The sequence below is a fragment of the Lissotriton helveticus genome, chromosome 6 (genome assembly GCF_964261635.1).
Source record: "Lissotriton helveticus chromosome 6, aLisHel1.1, whole genome shotgun sequence".
Lineage (NCBI taxonomy): Eukaryota > Metazoa > Chordata > Amphibia > Caudata > Salamandridae > Lissotriton > Lissotriton helveticus.
Genome location: NC_136067.1, coordinates 1,420,416,356 through 1,420,440,912, shown reverse-complemented (window position 1 = coordinate 1,420,440,912; position 24,557 = coordinate 1,420,416,356). Strand labels below are relative to the sequence as shown.

Below are 24,557 nucleotides of genomic sequence, written 5' to 3'. Positions count from 1 at the left end.
TGGACCCCCAGTATTCAAGGGGAATTAGTTTCCCATCTTACAACGCGCTAGGGGGTGTTTGCAGAGTGCTGCAGGGAGGGGGCGGAGCCTCCGGCACGATGCCAGTCTTTTTTTCAAATTGATTTTTTTAAGGAGGGGAGCTGTGTGGCCCCCTTCCTTTCCTATTTTGTTGGCCCTGGGGACCCCATCCCCCAGGGCCTGACCCCGATTTTTTTTTATTTAAGAAAATAAAATGGAAGAGGGCCATGTGGCCCCCCCTCCCGGAGCCATATTCGGCCCGAGACCCCAAACCCCGGGGCATGGCCAGTGTTTATTTTTTTTATATCTTTGGAGGGGGCTGCATGGCCCCCCCTCCTCAGGCCATTTATGGCCCCGGGGACCCCATCCCCGGGGCCGGCCTTTGTGTGTTTTTTTTAAATATTAAATAATTTAAGTAAGGTGGAGGGGGGCCGCGTGGCCCCCCTCCTGGTCCACTTCTAGCCCCGGGGACCTCATCCCCGGGGCTTGGCCACTTTGTTGGGAACCATGGGGGGGAGCCCCAATGCCCCCATGGTCCCAGCTGGCTCCCCCCCTCCTGCGGGAGCCGGCATTGCTTTTCCACACTGGGAGCTGCTAGGAAGAAGCTCCCCATGTGGAAAAGCAATCTGGTTTGAATTTTGGAAGAGAGAGCAGGTTTACTTCTCTCGCTTCCAAAATCCAAACTACAGTTTGCTCTGACAGGGCGGGAGCCACACGGCTCCCGCCCTGCCATAGCAAACAGCAGTGTCCCGGGGGTGGGCACCCTTGGACACTGCAGGGGCCGGCCCTGAGGAATGGCGGTCCCCAGGGCCATCACAGGCTCCAGGACAGGGGCCGCGCGGCCCCTTTCCCAACATCTGAACAGCCCCGGGGAGGTGGTGGTCCCGGGGCTCGGGGGTCCGTTACGGACCCCCAAATGTAAATAATATTGCCCCGGGGAGGTGGCGGTCCCTGGGGTGTATGGGGGGCAGTGTGCCTCTGCGATCATAATTATGGAGAGCCCTGGTGTGACAGTCACCGTGGCTTGGGGGGGCAGTGTGCCCCCCACGATCATAATTATTGAGAGACCCGGGGGTGGCGGTTCCCGGGGTATGCCCCCCAAACTTAAAAAAACAAGCCCCGTTTCATGGCGGTCCCCGGGGCTGCGGCGTGTGCCCCCGCAAATATTTATGCAAATCCCTGGGGGGTGGTGGTCTCCAGGGCAGTGTCGAGAGGATTGGGGCCCCCCTACACATTGTTTTACTGCCCCCGGGACCTGGCCCCCCTGAGGGCTTCAAATAAACAAAGCGCGGTAGCCCGCGCTTCGTTTTTCTTTTTTTTCTCAGCCAGATTCACGCACCCAGTGCTAATTCTGATTTATTTTTTTTAATGCTTTTTTGGTCCCCGGGCGTCCTTGTGGGACCCCCTGAGCAGGCCTAGGGGGTCAGGGTGTTTCTACCCTGCCCTCTTTTCTTGTTTTGCGTGTTTGTTGTACTGTTTTCTTGTGCCTCGGTTCTACCGAGGGACACGATAGCTGCCAACACTTTCTGGTTTGGAGTGTTGACAGCCATTTAGCATAAAGCTCGTGATCGGGAGGGTGCGCGGATCCTCCATGCCTTTACATATCTAAACGTTTATTTTTGATTTTCCCAACAACTACTGAACGGATTTACACCATTTAAAAAAAGGATGCTTTCTGAAGCAAGCACTACCTTTTTGCCAAATTTGGTGTAATTCCGTTCAGCAGTTCCAGCTGTAGCCGTGTCTAAAGTTTCCTAAGGAAAATGCTTTTTTTTACCTCTATTTTTTGAATTTCTCAGGAACTACTGAATGGATTTACACCATTTAACAAAAAAGGGCTCTTTCTGAAACAAGGGCTAACTTTTTGCCAAATTTGGTGTAATTCCGTTCAGCAGTTCGGGCTGTAGCTGTGTCTAAAGATTCCTATGGGAATTAACATGGAGAACACACGTTTGGACCCCCCTTTTTTCTCGGCCCCCGCTTGCCGAATCACCCCGAACCTTTCAGGATAGGAGCAGACTAGGGAGGGCCATTAGTTTCGAAAATTTCGCGAAGATTCGCCAACCGGCGCCAAAGTTATTGAGAAAAGAATAAACGTTTTTTTAATAGAAACAAGCTCCTAACATTTATATATATATATATATATATATATATATATATATATATATATATATATATATATATATATATATATATATTGCACAACCCTCGTCTCTTAATTCCAAAGAAACTTTTCAAAAGAGTGCACTTCTGAGCCATATAATGTTTTCAAAGCGAAAGATGTATTTATTCAAGCCGTTACAGCGAAAGTTGACAAACGCGTTTCAGCATTACCGCCTTCGTCAGTGTCAACTAAAACTTTACTCAACAGTGTTTAAATAAACAGTGAATTGATTTCATTGACCTAGAAAGTGTTTGTGCGAGTAAACAAAAAATAAAAAGTGGACTTATTCTCATCGGCCATCTTAGAATGGTGTATACCTTCACATTTTGAGAAATGGGTCCTGTATCTCTCAAGATGCATTGGGGTGCAGGACCAAGTCTCTTGGAGGCATACTATATCATGATTCCTCACCACTTCTAACCAGGAGTCAATTGTCAGTTTGGACGCAGCCCTGCGGTGTTCCAAAAGACAATATCAAGTGTTGGGGTTTTTGGTATGGGTTGGGCACCTAGTGAACGGGAATTTTGCTGCATCATAGCTTTGGGTAGTAACGCTTTTGGTTCGCTATGTGTAACTTTTAAAAGAGGCGCTGCAGTCGCCGAAACTATTGGCTCGGCAGGCGATGGTTGGGTTTGCTCCATTGGATTAGCTACATTTACAACATCAAGGGGGTACTCTAGAGAGTCAGGTGAGATGCCCTTGTTCAGTTTAGGGGCAGTTTCCAGTCATTCGTTATCGTCCAAGCCCGAAAGGGCGTTAAACCTGTTATAGATGAAAATGGGTTGAAATTGATGTTCGTGAGTGTGTGAATTGAATGGAATTCTCCAAGTAAGAGTGCTTGGATAGTGTTTCCGGGGAGGATAGAAGTATCCTAGCGGCAAGATGTTGAAGCCGACAGGATCAGTAAAGTGGTTTGCGCCTTTATTCAAAATTTGCTTTACAGGTGACTGTGATACAAAGGTCACAACAATACAATCTCCTGTCAACGTTTTTTCCCTAGAACCCACCCACTTAACTCGTCTAATCATCTTAAACTCTCGAAATAGGTTTCTGTTCAAACCCACCCTTGTGCTTAGCCAGTGTAAGGATTTATTTTTTAATGATAGCCATGATTCCTCTACTGTATTATGATTTTTGGGTACATTGTCCAGTACAATTACATAGGGTGTAGCTTCCGGTGGGAGATCTAGATGGCAATCGATAGATGATGAATTTCTCGGAAATGGAGTATTTAAAGAGGCTTGGTGATGTGTATTAGGAGTAGCATTTGGGTGTAACTGAGGCGTATTATCATGTATAGTTATTGGCCTTCTATTCTGATCCATTTTGGTATTTGTAAGAAAGGTATGAGCCCGTTTATCTTTATTTACATTAGATTTATTTCCGTTGTTAGCACTGTTATCTATGTTATTTGTAGGGTCCTAAGTTACAGTTACCGAGGTTAATAAAGGGTTCGAATTACCTACGGAAGTGCTAATCTGAGTAGTTGTTTTATCGCTGTCTTTTAGGTTTTGGTAATTTTGGGGTGCTACTACTACTTGTTGAATAGATTTGGTACCAAGAAGATCTTCTATATTCGCCATTCTTGATGAGAGCTGATCTAGTCTTACCCTAACATAGAGGTCTAAACGTTCTACTAGGGATACCAAATTTTTTACATCCGTTTGAATTGATGGACTAATATTAGGCATGCTATTTCGGGTGGTTTGGGGCCTGTGCTGCCCTGGTCGTTTTTTCCCCTGCGTACTACTTTTTATTATTTTTTTCCCTTTGGGCTGAGAATGTATTTGATTTTGAACTAAGTCTTTTTCCCTAGGGGGGTTTGGGTTTCACATTGGTAGGGGTTGTTTGACTTCTTTTGTGGTGGTAGGGTCGGGGAATCACTTACTACTATCTCGTCGTTAGTTACTTGAATACAACCGTTATGCGAATCTTCCGCCAATTTCTCCGGAATTAATACATTTTTTTTTTTTTGTGACGCGGAGTCAAGGCTTAGTCTAGAAGATGTCCCTTCTATTGATTCCTCTACTGATAATATCTGTTTATCCAAGACACCTACAGCTCCTGTCAAATAAGTCAATAGGGTTTGCTGTGAATCAGCGATCAATCGGACTAATTAGTTTTCTTTTCCCCATAATGTTGGTCACGAATTGCTCTGGGTTCTGCGATTGCAGTTGTTACTGAAAACGAATTGAAGACTCTTTATTAAAAGAAAAGGAGAAGTCACAATAATTAAAACAGCCTGGGGGATAAAAAAACAAAAAACCAAAGACCAAGAGGGAGAGCCCGGCCCGGCCACAGCCGGTCAGTGACGGGCAAGGACGGGCCCGCCTTTGACCCACGTGCGTCCCGCAATGTGGGAGGCCGCGCTCGTTTTAAAGGTCCCGGGAGGCGGGGCTACTGCTGCGCGCCTCTCACGAGACCACCTGCCCTCTGAATGGTGTAGTCAGGGCAGCGCGCAGTCCGCGGATCACACGAGGCGTGTTCGGGGCAGGCAGGCTCCCCAATAAGTAGGCGAACAGGCCCCCAGGAATGGCATAGATAAAGAGCAGCAAAACGGGTGCAGGTAGGTGGGAAGAAAAGTTATGGTTGCAAATTCCGCTATGAGTGTCCCACTGCACAGGAGGCCACGCTCGGTTTAAAGGTCCCGGGAGGCGGGGCTACTGCTGCACGCCTCTCACGAGACCACCTGCCCTCTGAATGGTGTAGTCAGGGCAGCGCGCAGTCCGCGGATCACACGAGGCGTGTTCGGCAGGCAGGCTCCCCCTCAAGTAGGCGAACAGGCCCCCAGGAATGGCATAGATAAAGAGCAGCAAAACGGGTGCAGGTAGGTGGGAAGAAAAGTTATGGTTGCAAATTTCGCTATGAGTGTCCCACTGCACAGGAGGCCGCGCTCGGTTTAAAGGTCCCGGGGGGCGAGCCTACTGCTGCGCGCCTCTCGCGAGACCGCGCTGCCCTCTGGATGGTGTAGTCAGGGCAGCGTGCGGTCCGCAGATCACACGAGGCGCGTTCGGCTGGCAGGCTCCCCCTCAAGTAGGCGAACAGGCCCCCAGGAATGGCAAAGATGAAGAGCAGCAAAACGGGTGCAGGTAGGTGGGAAGCAAAGTTATGGTTGCAAATTCCGCTATGAGTGTATTAATTAGTTAAGTGAGCATTTGTATGGGATAGTGAATGTGTGTGGGGTTGGGTGGGAGGTGTGTGACTGTCCAAAGATGTGTAAATAGTTGATTTATTAGGTATATGAGGTTAAGACTTACGTGGAAACACTTGTTTGGGTGAGTGAATCTCTTGAAGGGTGTGGTGATGAGTAAATATATTTCTCAATGATACATGTCCAACAAAGTAGAAATATAGAATGCAGTGTATGTGACAGTTGTTGTTTATAAATAAGGAATACATAAGACTCAGTGATTGTATGAGTGACTGTATCGAAAACTGTATACTTGTAATAGTGATTTTATAACACACTAAGTATGAGTTACTATCTATATGAATAAAGTGGTGTTTGTATAAGTGTGTAGCTTAGTAAATGTAAGTATGATCAATTGTTTGCATAGGTGAGTAGGATGACTGCATAGGTGAATAGGATGTGTGCTGGTGTGTAATGTCGATGTAGGTGTATAAGTATATTTAATAATGTTCTATTGTTCTATTGATCTTTGTTAGCATGTATGAGTGAATCTATAGGTAAGTGTTTAGATGTGTGCGAAACTTGTTTTGGTGTGTCAATCTTTTCAAATATGGTACTCCATATTTTATAATGAGTGTTGAAAGGTTATACTAGTGTATGATGAGGTGTATCAGATTGTCACGTGGATGATGTTATCAGTGATGTCATTTGAAATGTCATCTGTGATGTCATCGGTGATGTTACTGACCATGTCATAAATGATGTAATATGTGACATCATCAGCAGTGGATTGCTGGCGCGAGAGTTATAGTTAGTAGAACTAACTATAACGGAGGAATATCAATGGTTTTGTACGAGTGAAATGTCCAGCTAACTATAACACCCCTGAAACCTTTGGTTTTTTTCAGTGAACTTCTAAGGTTTTTTAAATGCTAATTCCTAACTATAACATGTCTGAAACCTATGTTTTTTTCAGTGAATTTCAAAGTTTTTTAAATGCTAATTCCTAACTATAACATGTCTGAAAACTATGTTTTTTTCAGTGAATTTTAAAGGTTTTATAAATGACAATTTTTAAACGTATTAATTGTTATATTTATTTTTTTGATACTGATTTACTATTTTTTTTAACCTATTTATTTTTAGATATTTTATTTTTAAATTACATTATAAATACATTATACATTACATTACAAAATATACTTTCTCAGAATGAATTACTTTAGTTTAAATACTTTGCAAATAGGCAATAGACTTTTAAGTACAGTAGTTTCAGTTGTTGCAATGGGCAACACAATTTCAAACACAATGCAACATTGAGATCAAAGTGAATTTCTAGTTGAATGCAATTAGTTACTTTATGAATTACTTTTCTAACCACAGGACTGGATCCTGGATTCAGTCATGGGACACCTCCTGTAAACAGTTAAGTAAAAGCATTTTGGTTACAGTAGTGATTTTTAAGGAATATTATTGTATTTTAAAAGTTGACACTTAGAAACTTTTCCACAAAGAATCACCAATGTTATCCTATGGGCGGAAATTCACTTAGCAGGTAAGTAGTGTTATCGTTTCTTTTTCTTACTCAGTGGTGAATCCTGGATCCAGCACTGGTGAAACTCCTGTAAACAGTTGAAAGAATGCGTTTAAGTAATACAGGAGATGTTTAAGGAATATTTGTAGTTTGTGAAAATAGACAGAAACTTTTCTGGTGAAAACCAGACAATGGATTCCTATGGAAGGAAATTCAAGTTACTGGTAAGTATGGTTAGAATTGCTTTTCAGGATCAGTACTGGGCTCAAAGATGCAGCACTGAGGTCTCTTCTGATAACAGGTGAGTAAATCGGAATTCGTAGTTCGGCTGATTTTAGAGGAATATTTGTAAGTTTCAAAAATCAACACTTAGAAACTTTTTCAGCAAAAAGCAGGCAACGATATCCTATGGAATGAAATTCAAGTTACTGGTAAGTATGGTTAGAATTACTTTTCAGGATCAGTACTGGGCTCGAAGATGCAGCACTGAGGTCTCTCCTGATAACAGGTGAGTAAATCGGAATTTGTAGTTCGGCTGATTTGACTTAGTCTAGTATATATAGAGCCACTTTCTTACACCATCCCCTCCCTTCACCACTGTGCAAACATGCGCTGTGGCACGTTTTAAGTTGGGGAAATATTTCACCTTCAATCCTGATGGTCCTTAGGATCCAACTAGCCCACTAGGTACATCCAGTAAGCGCCACAGAGCCGCGTAGCAGAGATGTAACAAGCATTTGCAATGCAATAGGTCTCGCAGTTGTGAGAGTTTGAGCTATTGGCATTTTAAATGACAGTGCCTTTTATTTATTTATTGGTTTTTAGTGCCTTTTATTTATGTATTATGTATTGGATTTTAAAACATAAATAAAAGGCATTGTCATTTACAATGCCAATATCTTAAACTCTCACAAATGCGAGACCTACTGCATTGCAAATGCTTGTTTCTTGTTGGTTAAGCACGACAAGAGAGTATGTGTGTTGGTTAAGCACTCCAAGAGAGTATGTGTTTTCCAGCTGCCTCCCTTGAGTCCTGCTCTTCCTATTCCGCCATGCTCCTTGATGCTGCCTCTCGCACTTGCGCTTCTCTCCCGCCTCCTCCGTGTTGTGCTCACCTTTGTGTGATTTGCCCCACAACACTGTTTTCTCGCCCATGAGCTCCCCCGCAACAGCTCCACGTTACTCTCTCTAGCCCCCGTGCTGCTTCCCCCTTGCTCCACATTCTCTCTGGTGTTGACTTCCCCGCCCTCTGTGTTGCTTCTGCACTGTAGTGCGTCTACTTGCTTCCCCAATATTGCTTCCTCCCAACCCTACTTCAAAAAAAGTCTTCTCCCATTGCATGAAGGTGGCTCTGTGTACCATGCTGCACTAAGGTGTTTTGTGCATTGAACTGTGTGCTCTCTGCTACCTCGGTTTGAGGGTGGCCACACAGTGTACTCTGCAGCGCCAAGGTCTGTTGTGCATTCACTGTGTGCGCTCTGTTTCCACTTTATGAGGGTGGCCTCTGTTCCCCTAAGGCCTGTTGTAAATTACATTTGTGCTCTCTGCTCACACTGCATGAGGGTGGCCACTGTGTACTTCGTATCACAGTGATCTGGTGTGCATTTACCGTGTGCTCTTGTGCTCTCTGATCTCACTGTGTGAGGGCGGCCACAGTGTACTCTGCAGCACTTAGGCCTGTTGTGTATTCACAACGTTATCTCTGTATGAGGTCGATCACCGTGTGGTTTATGAGGCCAATGGTTGAGGCGCATACATTGCGTGTTCTCTGTGTTCTATATGACTATGAAACTACTACGGTGGGGGTGTCATACTTTTCTTGGAAGGAGTGGGTTCACGAAGAGGGAAATGGCGAAAGGGACAAATGCAGACAGACTGTACCAAGAGATTGAGAAGAAAAATCAAACGAAAGGTTGGACACGCAGAGTCCTAGGTGGCAAATTGGAATGGGCTGTATAGACAGAAACATGACACAAACACATATACATACCGACACAGAAAATAGATAAAACAGGCAGAAAAACAGTGCCACCATCTGCCGGCTGACAAGAAGATAGACTGCGAATACAGATAGATAGGCAGGCAGGCAGGTAGGCAGGCAGGCAGGCAGGCAGGCAGGCAGGCAGGCAGGTAGGTAGGTAGGTAGGTAGGTAGGTAGGTAGTAGATAGCTAGATAGATAGATATATAGATAAGTGCAGAAAAGAGAGAATAGAATGTGAAGAGAAAGAAACGAGGGTGGAGGTGGGGGGTGAGCTGACTGTTTTAACGTAATAACATAACGCCCAACACAACAAAACACAAAATAACCGCACGCAGTGTGCGCCACGACAATGCACGTTTCTCAAGCCACTGCGCATCTCGTTGGCTGCCTCCTGCCCTCTCCCACCCACGCACCCAGTGTACTTACAGGCAACACTATGTGCCGTTTGTAGGGGGGGCTGGCCGAGCCCTGCGTGTCGCAGGCCGAAAGCTTCTCTGTCGTTGTCGTAACAGCTGCACGAGCCCCGGGGCCAGCGGTGGCCGCTTCTCCGTGGGTGTCTTCAGGGTTGGGGGCCTCACCACACAGCCCCCACATCCCCTCCCAGCCTGCAGCGTCGGTTGTGCACACCTGCACTGCACGCAGCGCCGGTGAACACGGCTCATTGTGCTTTGTGTCTCAGCTGGTTTGTACCTGCTGCTGTCCCCTGCCAAATGTGCGCACATGTGTCGGGGCAGTGCCTAGAGGCAGTCACACCTCACAGGGCGAGGCGGAATGATGACACCCCGAGGGAGGCAGAGGAGGCCTCCGCGGGGAGCTCCGAGCCTCCGACCTTCACACTCACTCTGTAATGAACCCCCAGCACACGGCCTGGCCTGGGCGCGCAGCCACCGGATAGCGCCAACGGCCAGGCAAATCAACGCGGGGAGCTATAGATCATTATTAGCGTTTTCTACACCTCTAGGAGTCAGGAATGGGAAGAGTTTCTAGATGACAGAAACCCGAGACCGCGGCACAGGCTGTTTGCTTGTGCCCTGCTCTCACCCGATTCACCACTACATTCGGGCATCTCTGGGAAACTTTGCGATCCGTTAACACCTCACTTCTATCAAATGGATGCCATTTTTCACAAGCGGGTTCCTCATAGGTGATGTGCAAGCAGTAAATAACGTGCTAAACGCAAATGGAAAGATAATGTTAGTTAAAAGAACACTGACATTGCAACTCTCATCGCCAGTGAGTCTCCCCTTTGTTGGTTTTCTTTCTTTCTTTCTTTTTTTTTTCTTTCTTTCTTTCTTTCCCACCATCAACTTAGCTTTCCTCCTTCAATGCACAACAGGCATTAGTGCCTCAGAGTACACGGTGACCGTCCCGTCCTCATAGAATATGCGTAGAGAACACTCAATGAATACACAGCAGCCCGTAATGATGCAGAGTGACTAATGACCGACCCCATGCAGTGCGACCAGGGAACACCAGTGAATTAAAAACCGAAACCTTCCGTGGGGCGGGACTTCCGTCTTCAGAAGCCCGCGCACGCGCCCACGGAGTGCCTGAGAGCGGGGCTCCCATGCCCGAGGGAGAGCCCTGTGGAGGCTGCAGAAGTCCAGAATGGCGGTAAGTGGAGCTTAGTTGTAGGGGGGAGGGGAGTGCGCTTGTGTGTGTGTGTATGTGTGCGGCGGCGGTGGGGGGGCGGGGGTCTCTGTATGTGTGTGTGCGTGCGTGTGTGTAGGTGCGCTAGTGTGTGTGTGTGCGGCGGCGGGGGGGAGTCTCTGTATGTGTGTGTACCTGTCTGTTTGAACAGCCTGCCGGAATCGGAGCCTGATCCGATTCCGGCAGGCTGCGTGCGCATGCCAGTCTCTTGTCCAAGCCCTTTTACTCCTTGAAAGCTGACACAATCACAATAGGCTCGCTTTGCGACCAGGGGCTTTGCCCCTGCAATCGCAGCGAGACCTAAAAAGGCGCACGGCCTAGACCACCTCTCTGCAACGCAGCGAAGTGGCGCTTACCGGAAGCATCTGGTGGGCTAGTTGGCCCCCAGGGTCCATCAGGATTGAAGGGGAACTATTTCCCCAACTTAAAACGTGCCACATGGTGTATTTGCACACGTCACCTCAGGCCCCGTCCCCTCCCTTCACCACTGTGTAAACGCGCCCTGTTGCCTTTCAAAGTTGGGAGATTAAGTCCCCTTGAATCCTGAGGGTCCCTAGGGTCAAAGTAGCACACTAGGTACCTCCAATAAGCGCCGCAGAGCTGCGTTGCAGAGAGGTGCAAAAAGGGGCATGGCCTCTGAACACCTGTCTGCAACACAGCTCCCTGGTGCATGGAGATACCTGTTGGGCTATTTGGCCCTCAGGGACCCGCAGTATTGAAAGAGAATTAATTCCCCAACTTAAATTGCGCCACGGGGTGCGTTTGCACAGTGGTGAAGGAAGGGGGCGTGCCCTGATGTGATATGTCTGCAAACACGCCTTGTGAAACGTTTTAAGTTAGAGAATTAATTCCTCCTCAATCTTGTGGGTCCCTGGGGGCCAACTAGCCCACCAGGTACCTCCAGTATGTGCCAAGGGCTGCATTGCAGAGAGGTGTTCAGAGGCCACGCCCCTTTTTACAACACTCTCCAACGCAGCTCCGTGCCGCTTACTGTAGGTACCTGGTGGGCTAGTTGGCCCCCAGGGACCCTCAGGATTGAGGAGGAATAATTCCCCAACTTGAACCGCGCTACAGGGTGTGTTTGCACACATGTGAACTTAGGCCCGCCCCCCCTTCACCACTGTGCAAACACACCTGTGGTGCGTTTTAAGTTGGGAGATTAACTCCCCTTGAGTACTGAGGGTCCCTGGGGTGCCAAAAGCCCATCAGCTACCTCCAGTAAGCGCCACAGAAAGGTGTAAAAAGGGGTGTGGCCTCAGAACACCTCTCTGCAACGCAGCCCCCTGGCGCATACTGGAGGTTCCTGGTGGGCTAGTTGGCCCCCAAGGACCTCCAGTATCCAAGGGAATTTCGTGCCCCCTCTGCAAACACGCCAGGGGGCTTTTGCAGAGTGCTACAAGAAGGAGGCGTGGCCTCAGGTGCGACGCCGGTCTTTTTCTTTTTTCTTTGGTTTAAGAAGGGAGGCTGTGCGGCCCGCCTTCTTTTCCTAATATTTGGGCCCTGGGTAAACTCCATCGCCCAGGGCCTACCCCCTAATTATTATTTTTTTATTAAAATTTCAGGAAGTGGGCCGCGTGGCCCCCCTCCCAAGGCCATAATTGGCCGCGGGGACCCCATCCCCTGGGGTATGGCCCTTTTAAAAAAATATTTTCAATATAGGAGGGGGGCTGCCTTGCCCCCTCCTTAGGCCATTTATGGCCCCGGGACCCCATCCCCCGGGGCCGGCCTTTTTTATTTTTTATTTTTTTATTTTTTATTTCATTTTGGGGAGGGGCCACTTGTAGCCCCGGGGACCCCATCCCCTGGGGCTGGCCCTCTTCGTTGGGGACTGTGGGCGGGAGCCGGCATTGCTTTTCCACATGGGGAGCAGCTAACATGCTGCTCCCCATGAGGAAAAGCAATCTGCTTTGCTTCATTGAAGCCAGAGCAGGTTTCCTTGCTCTCGCTTCAATGAAGCAAAGCAATTTGCAATGACAGGGTGGGAGCCGCGAGGCTCCCGCCCTGTCATTGCAAACAGCAGTGTCCGGGGGTGAGCACCCTGGGACACTGCAGGAGCTCAAGGGCTCCAGGTGGGGGGCCATGCGGCCCCCCTCCCACCTATTGCACAGCCCCCACGGTGGGGGTCCCCGGGCCTTGGGGGTCCGTCACGGACCCCCATGTTTTAATATTTAGAGCCTCGGGTAGGAGGTGGTTCAAGAATTTCTAAGGTTTTTTAAATGCTAATTTTTAACTATAACGCGGGTGAAACCTATTGTTTTTTCACTGAAGTTCTAAGGTTTTTTAAATGCTAATTTTTAACTATAACGTGGCTGAAACCTATGGTTTTTTCAGTGAATTTCAAAGGTTTTGTAAATGATAATTTTTAAATGTAATAATTGTTATTTTTTTATACTGATTTACTACATTATTTTAAATTATTTATTTTTAGATATTTTATTTTTTAAATTACATTACATATTTTTTATATAAATTGAAAAATAATTGTTTTTAAAAATATTGAAATTGTAATATATATATATATATTTTTTAATTGATATATATGTTATATAGCAGGCAATGATATCCTATGGAAGATAATTCAAGTTACTGGTAAGTAGAGTTAAATTTACTTTTCAGGAACAGTAGTGAGCTGAAAGATGCAGCACTGAGGTCTCTCCTGAAAACAGCAGAGTAAATCGGAATTTGTAGTTCGGCTGGTTTTTGAGGAATTTTTTAAAGTTCCAAAACTCCACACTTAGAAGAATTTCCAAGTAAAACATGTCAATGTTAGCCTATGGAAGGAAATTCAAGTTACTGTAAGTATGGTTACATTTACTTTTCAGGGTCCGTCCTCGGCTCAAAGATGCAGCACTGACGTCTCTTGTGATAACAGGTGAGTAAATCGGCATTCGTAGTTCGACTGCTTTTAGTGGAATTTTTTAAAGTTCCAAAACTCCACACTTAGAAGAATTTCCAAGTAAAACATGCCAATGTTAGCCTAAGGAAGGACATTCAAGCTACTGTCACTACGAATATAATTACTTTTCAGGATCAGTAGTGGGCTGAAAGATGCAGCGCTGAGGTCTCTCTTGATAACAGGTGAGTAAATCGGAATTCGTAGTTCGGCTGATTAAAGAGGAATTTTTTAAAGTTCCAAAACTCTACACACAGGCGAATTTCCAAGTAAAACATGTCAATGTTAGCCTATAGAAGGAAATTCAAGTTACTGTAAGTATGGTTACATTTACTTTTCAGTGTCCGTCCTGTGCTCAAAGATGCAGCACTGACGTCTCTCGTGATAACAGGTGAGTAAATCGGCATTCGTAGTTTGGCTGATTTTACAGGAATTTTTTAAACTTCCAAAACTCCACACTTACAAGAATTTCTAAGTAAAACATGCCAATGTTAGCCTAAGGAAGGAAATTCAAGCTACTGTCACTACGATTATAATTACTTTTCAGGATCAGTAGTGGGCTGAAAGATGCAGCGCTGAGGTCTCTCTTGATAACAGGTGAGTAAATCGGAATTCGTAGTTCGGCTGAATAAAGAGGAATTTTTTAAAGTTCCAAAACTCCACACTTAGGTGAATTTCCAAGTAAAACATGTCAATGTTAGCCTATGGAAGGAAATTCAAGTTACTGTAAGTATGGTTACATTTACTTTTCAGGGTCCTGGGCTCAAAGATGCAGCACTGACGTCTTTCGTGATAACAGGTGAGTAAATCGGAATCGTACTTCGGCTGATTTTAGAGGAATATTCCGCTCAATAGTGAAGGAAGGGGGAGGGCCTGAGGAGACATGTGTGCAAACACGCCCTGTGGCGCGTTTTAGTTTGGGGAATATATTCAGCCTATAACAGCCAAGATTTCTCCAGGACTATTAATTACCCCCAAAAAAATTAGATACATACCTCAAAAAGGAAGGTAATAACTAAACTGAAACAGAAAAACAAATGCAAGAATGTTGTAGGAAAATAGGAAGAAGACCTTCTTATCCTATTACTATTTAGCATATTATTGAGAACAGCCTTACCCATACCAGACACTACCTCTAAGGCATTGAGCTTACATTGCAGTGTTCCAAGATTGAACAAAGGAATTACCTATGCCTTCGATGAAAGGATGGAGCCACAAATCTGTGGATTCCAAAGAATACAATCATATATAAAAAAAAATGTAAATTGGTATTTGTAAAGCGCAAACTGCTCACCCTTACGGGTCTCAAGACGCTGGGGACCATTTTGGAAATTAAGTGAGCTATTGCCCAGAGTCACATGGTGCTGAGCTGAGCTGCCGCCGGAGCCGGGGATCGAACCATGAGCCCTGTGCTCCGAAGTCAGCTGCCCTGGCCGCTGCACCACCCCTCCCCTTCTGGTGTTCAGAAATCAAAACACTCATAATATATATGCAGTCCGCTCAAGAAGAGAAAACTAACTGCTCTAAATATCCCAATTAAGAAACCCAGACGAGAGCCCAAGAAAAATAATGGCTATGAGCCCACCATATTGGCCACTGAAGGGCATATAATATAGTACAAGAAGGACCAATCTAATAGCAAACAAATAGACTACGTTAGTAGTACACATCCATGGTATACATTATCAAACCAATATTCCACATAGAGTAAGATACAATCCCACTGTACAGAACTCTGCTCTATTACACATTACTTTAGTCTATGCTACTCAGCTCTATGGCATTCCACTCTACTCTTCAACACACTACTCTACTCTACGATATTCCACTGTAAGCCACTCCACTCTTCACTACTCCACTCTACGCTTTTCCAATGAATGCCACTCCACTCCACCACACTCCACTCCTCGCTATTCCACTGTACCTAACTCAACTGTATGCCACTTCACTCTGCCGCTCCTCCCTCCGCTATCTAGCTCTGAACCACTCCACTCTATGACACACTACTACATTCTATGCCACTACAATCTATGCCACTCAACTCTACTCTATGCCACTCCTCTGTACACCATCCCAGTCTACCCCACTTTACAGTACGCAACTCTTTTCTATACCACTCTGCTCTACACCACTCACTCTACGCTATTCCACTCTGTGCCACTCCACTCTACCAGACTCCCCTCCATGTCACTCCACTTTACGCCACTCCAGTCTATGACATGCCTCTCAATTGTATACAACGCCACTGTACACCACTTCTCTCTACATAACACTCTATGCCATGACACTGTACACCACAACACTCTGCCCCACAACAGCATTCAACTGTATGCTACACATTATACAACGATCTACTGTAAGCTATTCCACTCTACGCCACTCCACTATACGTCACTCTAAGCCGCTCTATGCTACAGTATTTCACTATATGCACACTCCACTGCATATACCACACCACAGTATGCAACCCTACTCTAAGTCACTCCACTCTATGCGATTCCACTCTAAGCCACTCGACATTACACTACTCCAGTCCATGCCACTCAATTGTACACCACTCCACTCTATGCTATTTTACACTGTGCCACTCCACTGTGTGCCACTATGTTATTCCACTCTATGCCACTTGACAGCACTCTATGTCACTCCGATGTATGATATTCCACTCTATGCCACTCACCTTTACGGTATTCCACTCTGCGCCATTCAAATCTACACAATTCAACTTATTGACACTTGACTCTACAGCACTCTACTAATGCCACTCCACTCTACATCAATCCACTTGATGCCACTCCACTCTAAGCTATTCCACTATACACGTCCCGACTGTACACCACTCTATGCCACTACACCCTATTCCAACCTTTGCCACTCTACTTCACGCTACGCCACTTCACTGCTTGCTATTCCACTGTATGCTACTCCACTGTATGCCACTCCACTATTTGCCACTCCATTGTTTGACACTCCACTCTAGGCTGCTCCTCTCTATGCCACTCTACTCTACGAAATTTCACTCTACCCAACTCCACTCCACTCTACCTCCTGCCACTCAGCTGTATACCACTCCACTGTATACCACTCCACTCTACTCCCATTATTCTATGCCACTCCACACAATGATATGTCACGACAATGTATGTCACGATACTCTATGCCACGACCCTATGGCATGACACTCTACCCCACCCAACTCAACTCTACGGTATTTCACTGAAAGCCATTACATATTTACGTCCCACTAAGCTACTGCACTCTACAATAATCCATTATACCCACTCCACTCTACTCCACTCCACTCTACTCTACTCCACACCACGCTATGATACTCCACACTATGCTACTCCACGCTATGCCACTCCACTGTACCCCACTCCACACCAACCCACTGTATACTGATTAACTCTACACCACGCTATTGTATGGCACTTCACTCTTCACTCTTCCAATGTACGGCACTCCACTCTATGCTATTCCACACCACTCCACTGTACTCTATTCCACTGTACGCTATTCCACTGTACGCTACTACACTCTAAACCACTCTACTTTATGCCACTCCACTCAACGCCGCTCCTCTCTAAGACACTGTACGCCACTCCACTGTACACTCTTTCACTCCACAGCACTCCACTGTACAACACTCCACTTTACATCGCTCCACTCTATGCTATTCGACTGTACACCACTTCACTCGACACCACTGTACTGTATGCCACTTCAATCTATGCTATTACACTGTACGCCACTGGAGTCTACGGCACTCTATGCCACTCCACTGTACTGTATCCCACTCTACGCCACTCTACTCTAAGCTATTCCACTCTATGCCACTCAACTCTAAGCCACTCCACTTCACTCTATGCCTTTACACCACTCCACTCTACGTTATTCGACTCCACGCCACTCCACTCTACTCCATTCTACAACACTCCACTGTATGATACTACACTCTGCGACACTCTACTCCACTGTAGTCTGTGACAGTCCACTTAATGATGCACCACTCCGCGAAACTCCACTCTAGGATTTGAGTTTAAAAATAAAAACCATTGACAGTCAATGGCAAAAAATTAAGATTAAAGATCAGTTATAGTTAGGGAAACTTTCTTTATTCTTTCTATACAACCCAAATTTATAATTATACCTTAAATTTATGATTTATACACCACCTTCAAACTACTGTAACAAGAGCCACCTCGCACATACTATTGTCAACTCACCAGCCACATTACATTAATTATTACTCACACCTTTTCGATGCACGGCTTATACCCTTTCATATTACATCACTTATACCATATTCAATGTCATTGCATTCAATAGCAACACTTATGACATCTCAAATGACATATTTTCTGAGAACACTGTGCATGGTATAGTAACTTTATAGTTAACCCCTCCCACGCTTTTGACGGAACCGCTCCGTCATGCCCCTCGGGTGGGCTGTGCTGGTGACGGAGCGGTTCCGTAATGGCCCGCTCGCCGCGCCTGCGCGGCGCGTTCTATTGAGCGGGCGGGGCCATGACGGAACCGCTCCGTCACAAGCACAGCCCACCCGAGGGGCGTGACGGAGCGGTTCCGTCATAAGCGTCGGAGCGTCGCGCGCCCCCCGCCCCTTAGCGCTGTGGCGGAATTGCCGCCGCAGCAAAAGGGTTAATGTAGTTTGACTAGTCAATTGACAACAGTGTGTACAGAGATGCGTGAGTTACAGTAATTTGAAGGTGGTGCGTAAATTATTATAAATGTATGGTATGAGTAAAACTTAAGAATGTTTACATTTTGGCTTGCATAGAAATAATAAATAAAGTCATAGTAATTTGAAGGTGGCGTGCAAATTATAAATTTAAGGTATAACTATACCTTATGAATTTCTAATGTTTGTGTAGTTCATGTTTGGTTTGTAAAGAAAGAATAAATAAAGTTTCTCTAACTGTATCTAATGTTTAACCTTTGTTCTTTTCATTGGATTTCACTGGCCCAATCCCCCAGGCCAATCATTCCATTTTATGGGTAGGGGGCCTACGGACCCTTTCCCTGGCCATCACGAGGCCTCCCCCTGCTTGGGCCATCACGAGGCCCTGGGACCCCATCCCCATGGGCGGCCACTTAATTTTACAGGGAGGCGGTTGTGTGGCCCACTCCTCTTCGGATTATCAGAAACAATTCTGTGCACTGCAGCTAGAAGCAATTATAAAAAAAAACTATTCTTCAAGCTCCGTATTATGCAGGTTTGAAAGGAATTACTAAATTCACTGGCTAAAGGATGAATGCTAAACATGGCAAATGAGAGTGCTGTTATAGTTGATGGAATTAAAGTACCTGCAGATCTTCGTACATTTGCAGCAACCTCTGTTTTAGCAGTGCCCGCGACTTCTGTTCCTCTTCTCTTTCACGAAGTACTTGCTCTCGAAGCTCTTTGTACTGACGGATCTCCTCTGCTTTCTGCATCTCTTGCTGTAGTAAGATAGCCTCATTTTTAAGCACAGGTTCTGGCAATGTTGTCCTGCAGAATGATATAGTATGTTTTATTTTGTATCCTTGTACTTTATGTGATGTTACCCCATTTCTTGATCAGTAAGATGAAGATGTGGAATAATAAGAATTTGGAAGAGGAGAACATTTGGCCAAGAACACAAATCGTATTTAAGACCCCATATGCAAACTTAGGATTCCTAACATAACTTCCAAAGTCTTATTTTTACAATAGCTCGTCTTCTGGTTTAATGTGCCTTTCTTCATGAAGTCCACCATGTTTCATAGTCCTAATGTTTAACATACTAAAAATCCTCACGAGTCCTCATGCCAGAATGGACATACTAAAGATGTTTAAATTAATCCATCAGAGAAGCTCAGTTCACCTGAACCTTTGCAATCATCTGGAATATCACAGACTAAGACCATACCAATGTAAAAATGCTCTTAGGGATCAAAATTACTACAGTCCGGGATAAAACAAAATTGGAATTCTGCGTTCAAATGGTTACTCCTGAGCTTTGAGTGAATTTTTGACTTTTGACAGATTCCCAAAAGATTCAATAGCACTCTAGTAGATTTACGACATTCATAATGTTTCTGAAATACTCTAATGTGTAACAAGACCAGGTTGTGGTTAAAGCTAGGGTTCACGCTATCCTTGAAATGACCCAATATGTTGCTGGTACGTCCCTCACAAATGGCTACACCCAAAAGCCATTGTAAAAGAGGTAATGTTAGGTAGATGGTGGAGGTTTGTACCCATTAATCCTGAAATGATTTGAGAATGGTGATGTTTAGTTTCTTTAATTTTTCTTTGTTACACCTTGTAACCTCGTAAAAAGAAACAGAAAAACGGCCGACATGTGTTTCGCCAAGTGGCCAATTGGCAGAAAGCTTTTTCAAGGCAAGAATCCAAAGGATTGTGCGTGAGTACTGAGAAAACGCTATGAGACAATGCGATCAAATGAAGTTAGTGAAGAAATCTCTGTGGTCCTTGGGGAAGAAGTTCCAGAGGAAAATATTCTTTCCTCTAAAGGGACATTTTACCGATTATCCTAATTCAATATCAAAATGTACTTTCTCCTTTGACAGAAAATAGTACATACGTGTTTGCTACAGTGTGAAACTACCTTCAAGAGTAGGTGTTTACCCACAAAACTGACGGCTTGTGTGGGTTCAGCTACTTTAGCAGGTTGACACTCAAACACCCACCTTGACTCGAGGGCCCAATTACTATGTCGGTCGGAGTTGCCTCTGACCAACACTGCTGCGGTTTGGGACCAACCGATCTCCTGTAGATGGTTCCGCTGGTCCAGACACTGCATTTGCAATGCAACCGCAATACTCCCATTTCTCTATGGGAGCTTGTGTTGCGGCCGTAAACTGGCTATAGCACAAACTTGGAAAGCCCGGCATAGAAAGAGTGTCGGAAACTGAGCATCGTAATCCCAACGGGGAAAGCGCAGTCCATTGGGATTACGTGCTGGTCTCTAACTGGCCAACGGCCTCTTCGAGCCCCTCAGAATCCAGTCAAAACGCCGTCCGGTTTGAGTTTCGACCGCCTGCATTGTAATGCGGCAGTCGGAAATGAATTTGCAATGAGGCTCGGAAAGCCTTCGACCTGAGGTCTGAGGCTTTCCGAGCCTCATCGTAATCGGGCCCTCAATATTCAAATGCAGTAATTCTGTCACAGTTGTGGATTTTCTACATTTCTAAATGTACATTACTAACATAAAATTCTGCCAATCTTGATTCAGCAAATCAATATTTGAACTTTATGTATGTAAGGTACCTATTGATACAACAGTTCAGTTTAGGCACATTAAAAATTGTAAACCTAGTACATTGTTTTTTTCAATTCTGTGTTTTATCCCACATAGAAGTAGACTTTACCTCTTTGTAGACCTCTCAGACAAGTCCATCTCAAAGCTGCAACGGTTTCAGAACATGGCTGTAAAGCTAGGGAAGGGTCTAAAAATGATTCGTTTTTCTCTGTGTCTGAAAGGCTGGCAGGGATAGGGCATTGCTGGTCACATGCCATGTTAAGGCTGGTGAATAGCTGAAAGGTGGCCTAATTAATGGCAAAAAAGCAAGTTGGTGAGGAGGCTCCATCCAGAATTCTGGGGAGAGCCTGTAGAGCAATAAGTTGAAGGACGTGGTCGAGAGCTTGTGGGAGAACTCGGTCCGACTGCTCTTGCTGTTTGGCTGCCGCCTTTCTGACTGTGACTTCGGATGAGTGTGCCGGGACCTGGCCGGGCCACACTCCTTGGTCCAGCTCAGCCTCAACCTGGGGGTAGTGGCCAGCCTGGAGTGGGCTCGACTGTTGGCCAAGGCCCTCCAGACCAACTGCTCAGTACAGTCTGGTTTACAATACTGTGTATATATGTTCAATGCCTAGTGCCACCAGCTGCATTAATTATAGCAGGCTCATAGGTATGTGCAGACACCAATCGGTGAAGGCACTCTTGTATATATGAAGTATATCAGCAGGCCAGCAGGCCAGAGTCAGGAAGGCTGGCAGGGATGGGGAAGTGTTAGTTACATGCCATGTTGAGGCTGACAATGGCTGAAAGTGGGCCTAATGAATGGCAGAAAAGGGAGTTAGTGAGGAGGCTCCATTCAGATCTCCGTGGAGAGCCTGTAGAACTCCGAGTTGAAGGAGATGGTCGAGAACCTGTGGTAGAACTTGGTGCAATGCTCTCGCTGCGTGGCTGCCGCCTCTCTGTCTGTAACTTCAGACAAGTCTGCCGGAGCCTGGCAGGGTCACATTCACTGGCCCAGATCAGACTCAACCTGGGGATGGTGGGTGGCCTGGAACGGGTCCGGCTGCTGGCAGAGGCTCTCCAGACCAAGCGCACAGCGCAGTCCCTCCTATGAGTATGACTCTCTGATTACAACTGCAATACAACACTGTGTATATGTGTATAATGCCTAGTGCCGTCAGCTGTATTATTGTAGCAGGTTCGGATGTATGAGCGGACAACCACTTGGTACAGTCCCTTTTTAAGTATGATTTTTTTAGTACAACTGCAATGAAAATAAGAGTGTATGCATATATAGCACCTAGTGCCGCCAGCTGCATTAATTACAGCAGGTTCATACGTATGTGCAGGCAACAGTTCATCTTGTAAGTATGACTCTGATTACAACTGCAATGACAATATGTATGTATGTATGTACAGCGCATAGTGCTGCCAGCGGCATTGATTATAGCAGGTTCATACATTTGTGCAACTTTTAATTACAATACAGTGGATAAATATATAGCGCTTAGTGCCTCCAGCTGCATTAATTATAGCAGGTTCATATGTATGTGCATTCAACCTCTCGGTGCAGTCCCTCTTGTTAGTGTCACTCTCTATTATTACTGCATATTATCACTACCCCACCCCCATGCTCAGGTCTCTTGAACCAAACACCATCACAATGCTTCAGTGGAGGAGCACTCCTTCTGGGACATTTACAAAAGAAGCCTCCCCAGGATGCTGGTCCTCGACGAGTCCTAGGGGGCATATGATGAACCTTAATGGCCAGCAGCAGGAGCTGGGAATGTGTGGCTTCTGTGTGACTCTCCTGCTGGGGTTGAGGGCCTTCAGCCTCATTCACATGCAGGAATGTGCGGTGGAATCCTGAACTTGATTAACTTGCAGCTGTCCTGGCGGGGGGCCAGGGGCGGCTCCTCCACTAGGGCGAAGGAGCGTCGCCCAACTGCTTTCTCGCAGTGCGTGAAGCAGAAACATAAAATGGTAATAACTACCATTTTATGTCTCTGCTTCTCACACTGCGAGAAAGCAAAACAGAAGGGTTTGGTTGTGGGCGGGTGGGTGGGGGGCTGCTCATCGAGAAGGGCAGGGCAAGGGAGGAGTGGTGTGCCCACTCCTGAGCATGCATGACTGGTTTGGTCAGCCCTCTGGAGCCACCCAAACCAGTCATGCGCACTCTGCCCTTTCTCCATGCAGGCTGCAATGCAGCCTACATGGAGAAAATAGCCTCCCCATAAGCCCCTGGAGGGCGGCATCCCCACCAATCATGATGCTGCCATTGCAGCGTTGTGATTGGCTTAGGAAGGGGAAGGAGGCTGCCTGCTTCCTGTTCCAGGTAGGAGAGCAGGAGCAGGCGCCGTAGAGGACTGGTGCCGAGAAAACGCGGGACCAGGCTGGCGGACAGGTCATTTTTTTCTTTATTATTAACCTCCACGCAATCCTCCCCGCGCTACCCCACCCGCCCCCCACCTGCGATTAATGCCGGCTGTGGCATCCTGCCCAGGAGAGCTTGGTGTGCTGAGAGTTCATCCATTGAAACCCTCACACCTTCCCTCCCACCCCTCTACAGTCTCCTCTTAACTTCTTAAGCAAGAGATGTGGTGTGGTGGGGGGGGGGCAGCCTCCATCCCAAGCTCTCAAGGGCCCTTCATTGTACCCGGAAACTCCTAGCCACCCTTGTAACCGCAGAAACCTGAAGATAGTAACCTTCTCAGGGCCAGAGTTCTGAAGGGGGAATGGTGCCTCTCCCTGTCCGAGTACCATCTCTTACAGCTCAGTACTACAGATACCCCAAACGTTTCTCATATCCCGAGGTTCAAACACAGCTAAGAATGTGTCCACTGAGTAGCCTGGCACCCTTGGTGAAGCAGACCCAATGCTGGTCACTGAAAAACATGCCAATGCTGAAAAGCATCATATACATCTTCTCTTGCCGTCCAGGATTAGTGCCAGGTAGACTAGTTTATTGCTCCACCTATTTATCTCTTGATAATGCCAATACTCTGTTAAGTGACAACTGTTTATTTACCAATACATTACACACACAGAGACTCTCCACCTCATGGCTATTTCTGCACCACTTAAAATGCTGTTCTGTTTCTGTTGTGACTATTGGGTTTTTGGCCACTGCTTTTGTTAAAACCTCAGGTCATTGCCTGTAGGATTAATGTGTTTTATACTCTCTGTTGTTTCAGATTCCTTCCTGGTTATTTCTCGTGATACTGAACCTATAGGATGGGCTGTTTTAACCTGTATGGCCCACTGTTTATAAACATATCTCTCGCTTACTATAGTATACTTTCTGCATAATGCAGCCTTCTCTACCGCAGTATTTATTGGCCAAAATGCATTGCAAAAATGACTTCCCTAGAATGATATCTGTATGCGCATGCTTGAGTGCTGTCTGTTCCCTAATGGCATAATAAATGCCCCCCCTCCCCCGACTATAGCCCAATACCCCCTAACCCCAAATATCAGACCAGTCCTGTCCACCAGTTTAAAGACCTCTGGATTAGAGAGTTACTAACATATGGGTCTCACTATAGCAGGTCATGAATGAGGTGCCCTGGTAGAACCATCTTTAAGTATACTGGAATAGAATCAGAAATTAGTTGCATTGGCAGAGCTGAACGTGGGTGTCACGTCAGGATCGATGTGACTGGCAGACCCATTTGTATTTATACTAAAAACAGAGGGTATTCATGCAGGTCAGAACAGAGTTGCATTGGCAGAGCTGTATGTAAGGTTCCTATTGGCACAACAGTTGAGCTTCACCAAGACACAAACTTGTCTCACCAGCAAGCTTATACAGTCTTTGAGGGGGGACCTTAAGATGATCATATATACTTCGGGAGGGAGAGTGAAGTCTCTCAACTGCAAGTAAAAGTATGTTTATTTAAGTTAATTAAAACCATAACATCTTGTACAGAAAAAAATTAAAGT

At 45.9% G+C, this 24,557-nt stretch overlaps 1 protein-coding gene across 1 annotated transcript in view; it reads right to left on the bottom strand.

Moving 5' to 3' along the window:
- The window catches only part of ADGB (androglobin), a 1,448,570-nt gene that overhangs the window by 92,640 nt on the left and 1,331,373 nt on the right, over positions 1-24,557 (bottom strand). The window contains exon 34 of the mRNA XM_078649209.1: positions 18,697-18,880. Within this exon, the coding sequence (XP_078505335.1) occupies positions 18,697-18,880 (184 nt within the window). The remainder of the gene's footprint in view (positions 1-18,696; positions 18,881-24,557) is intronic.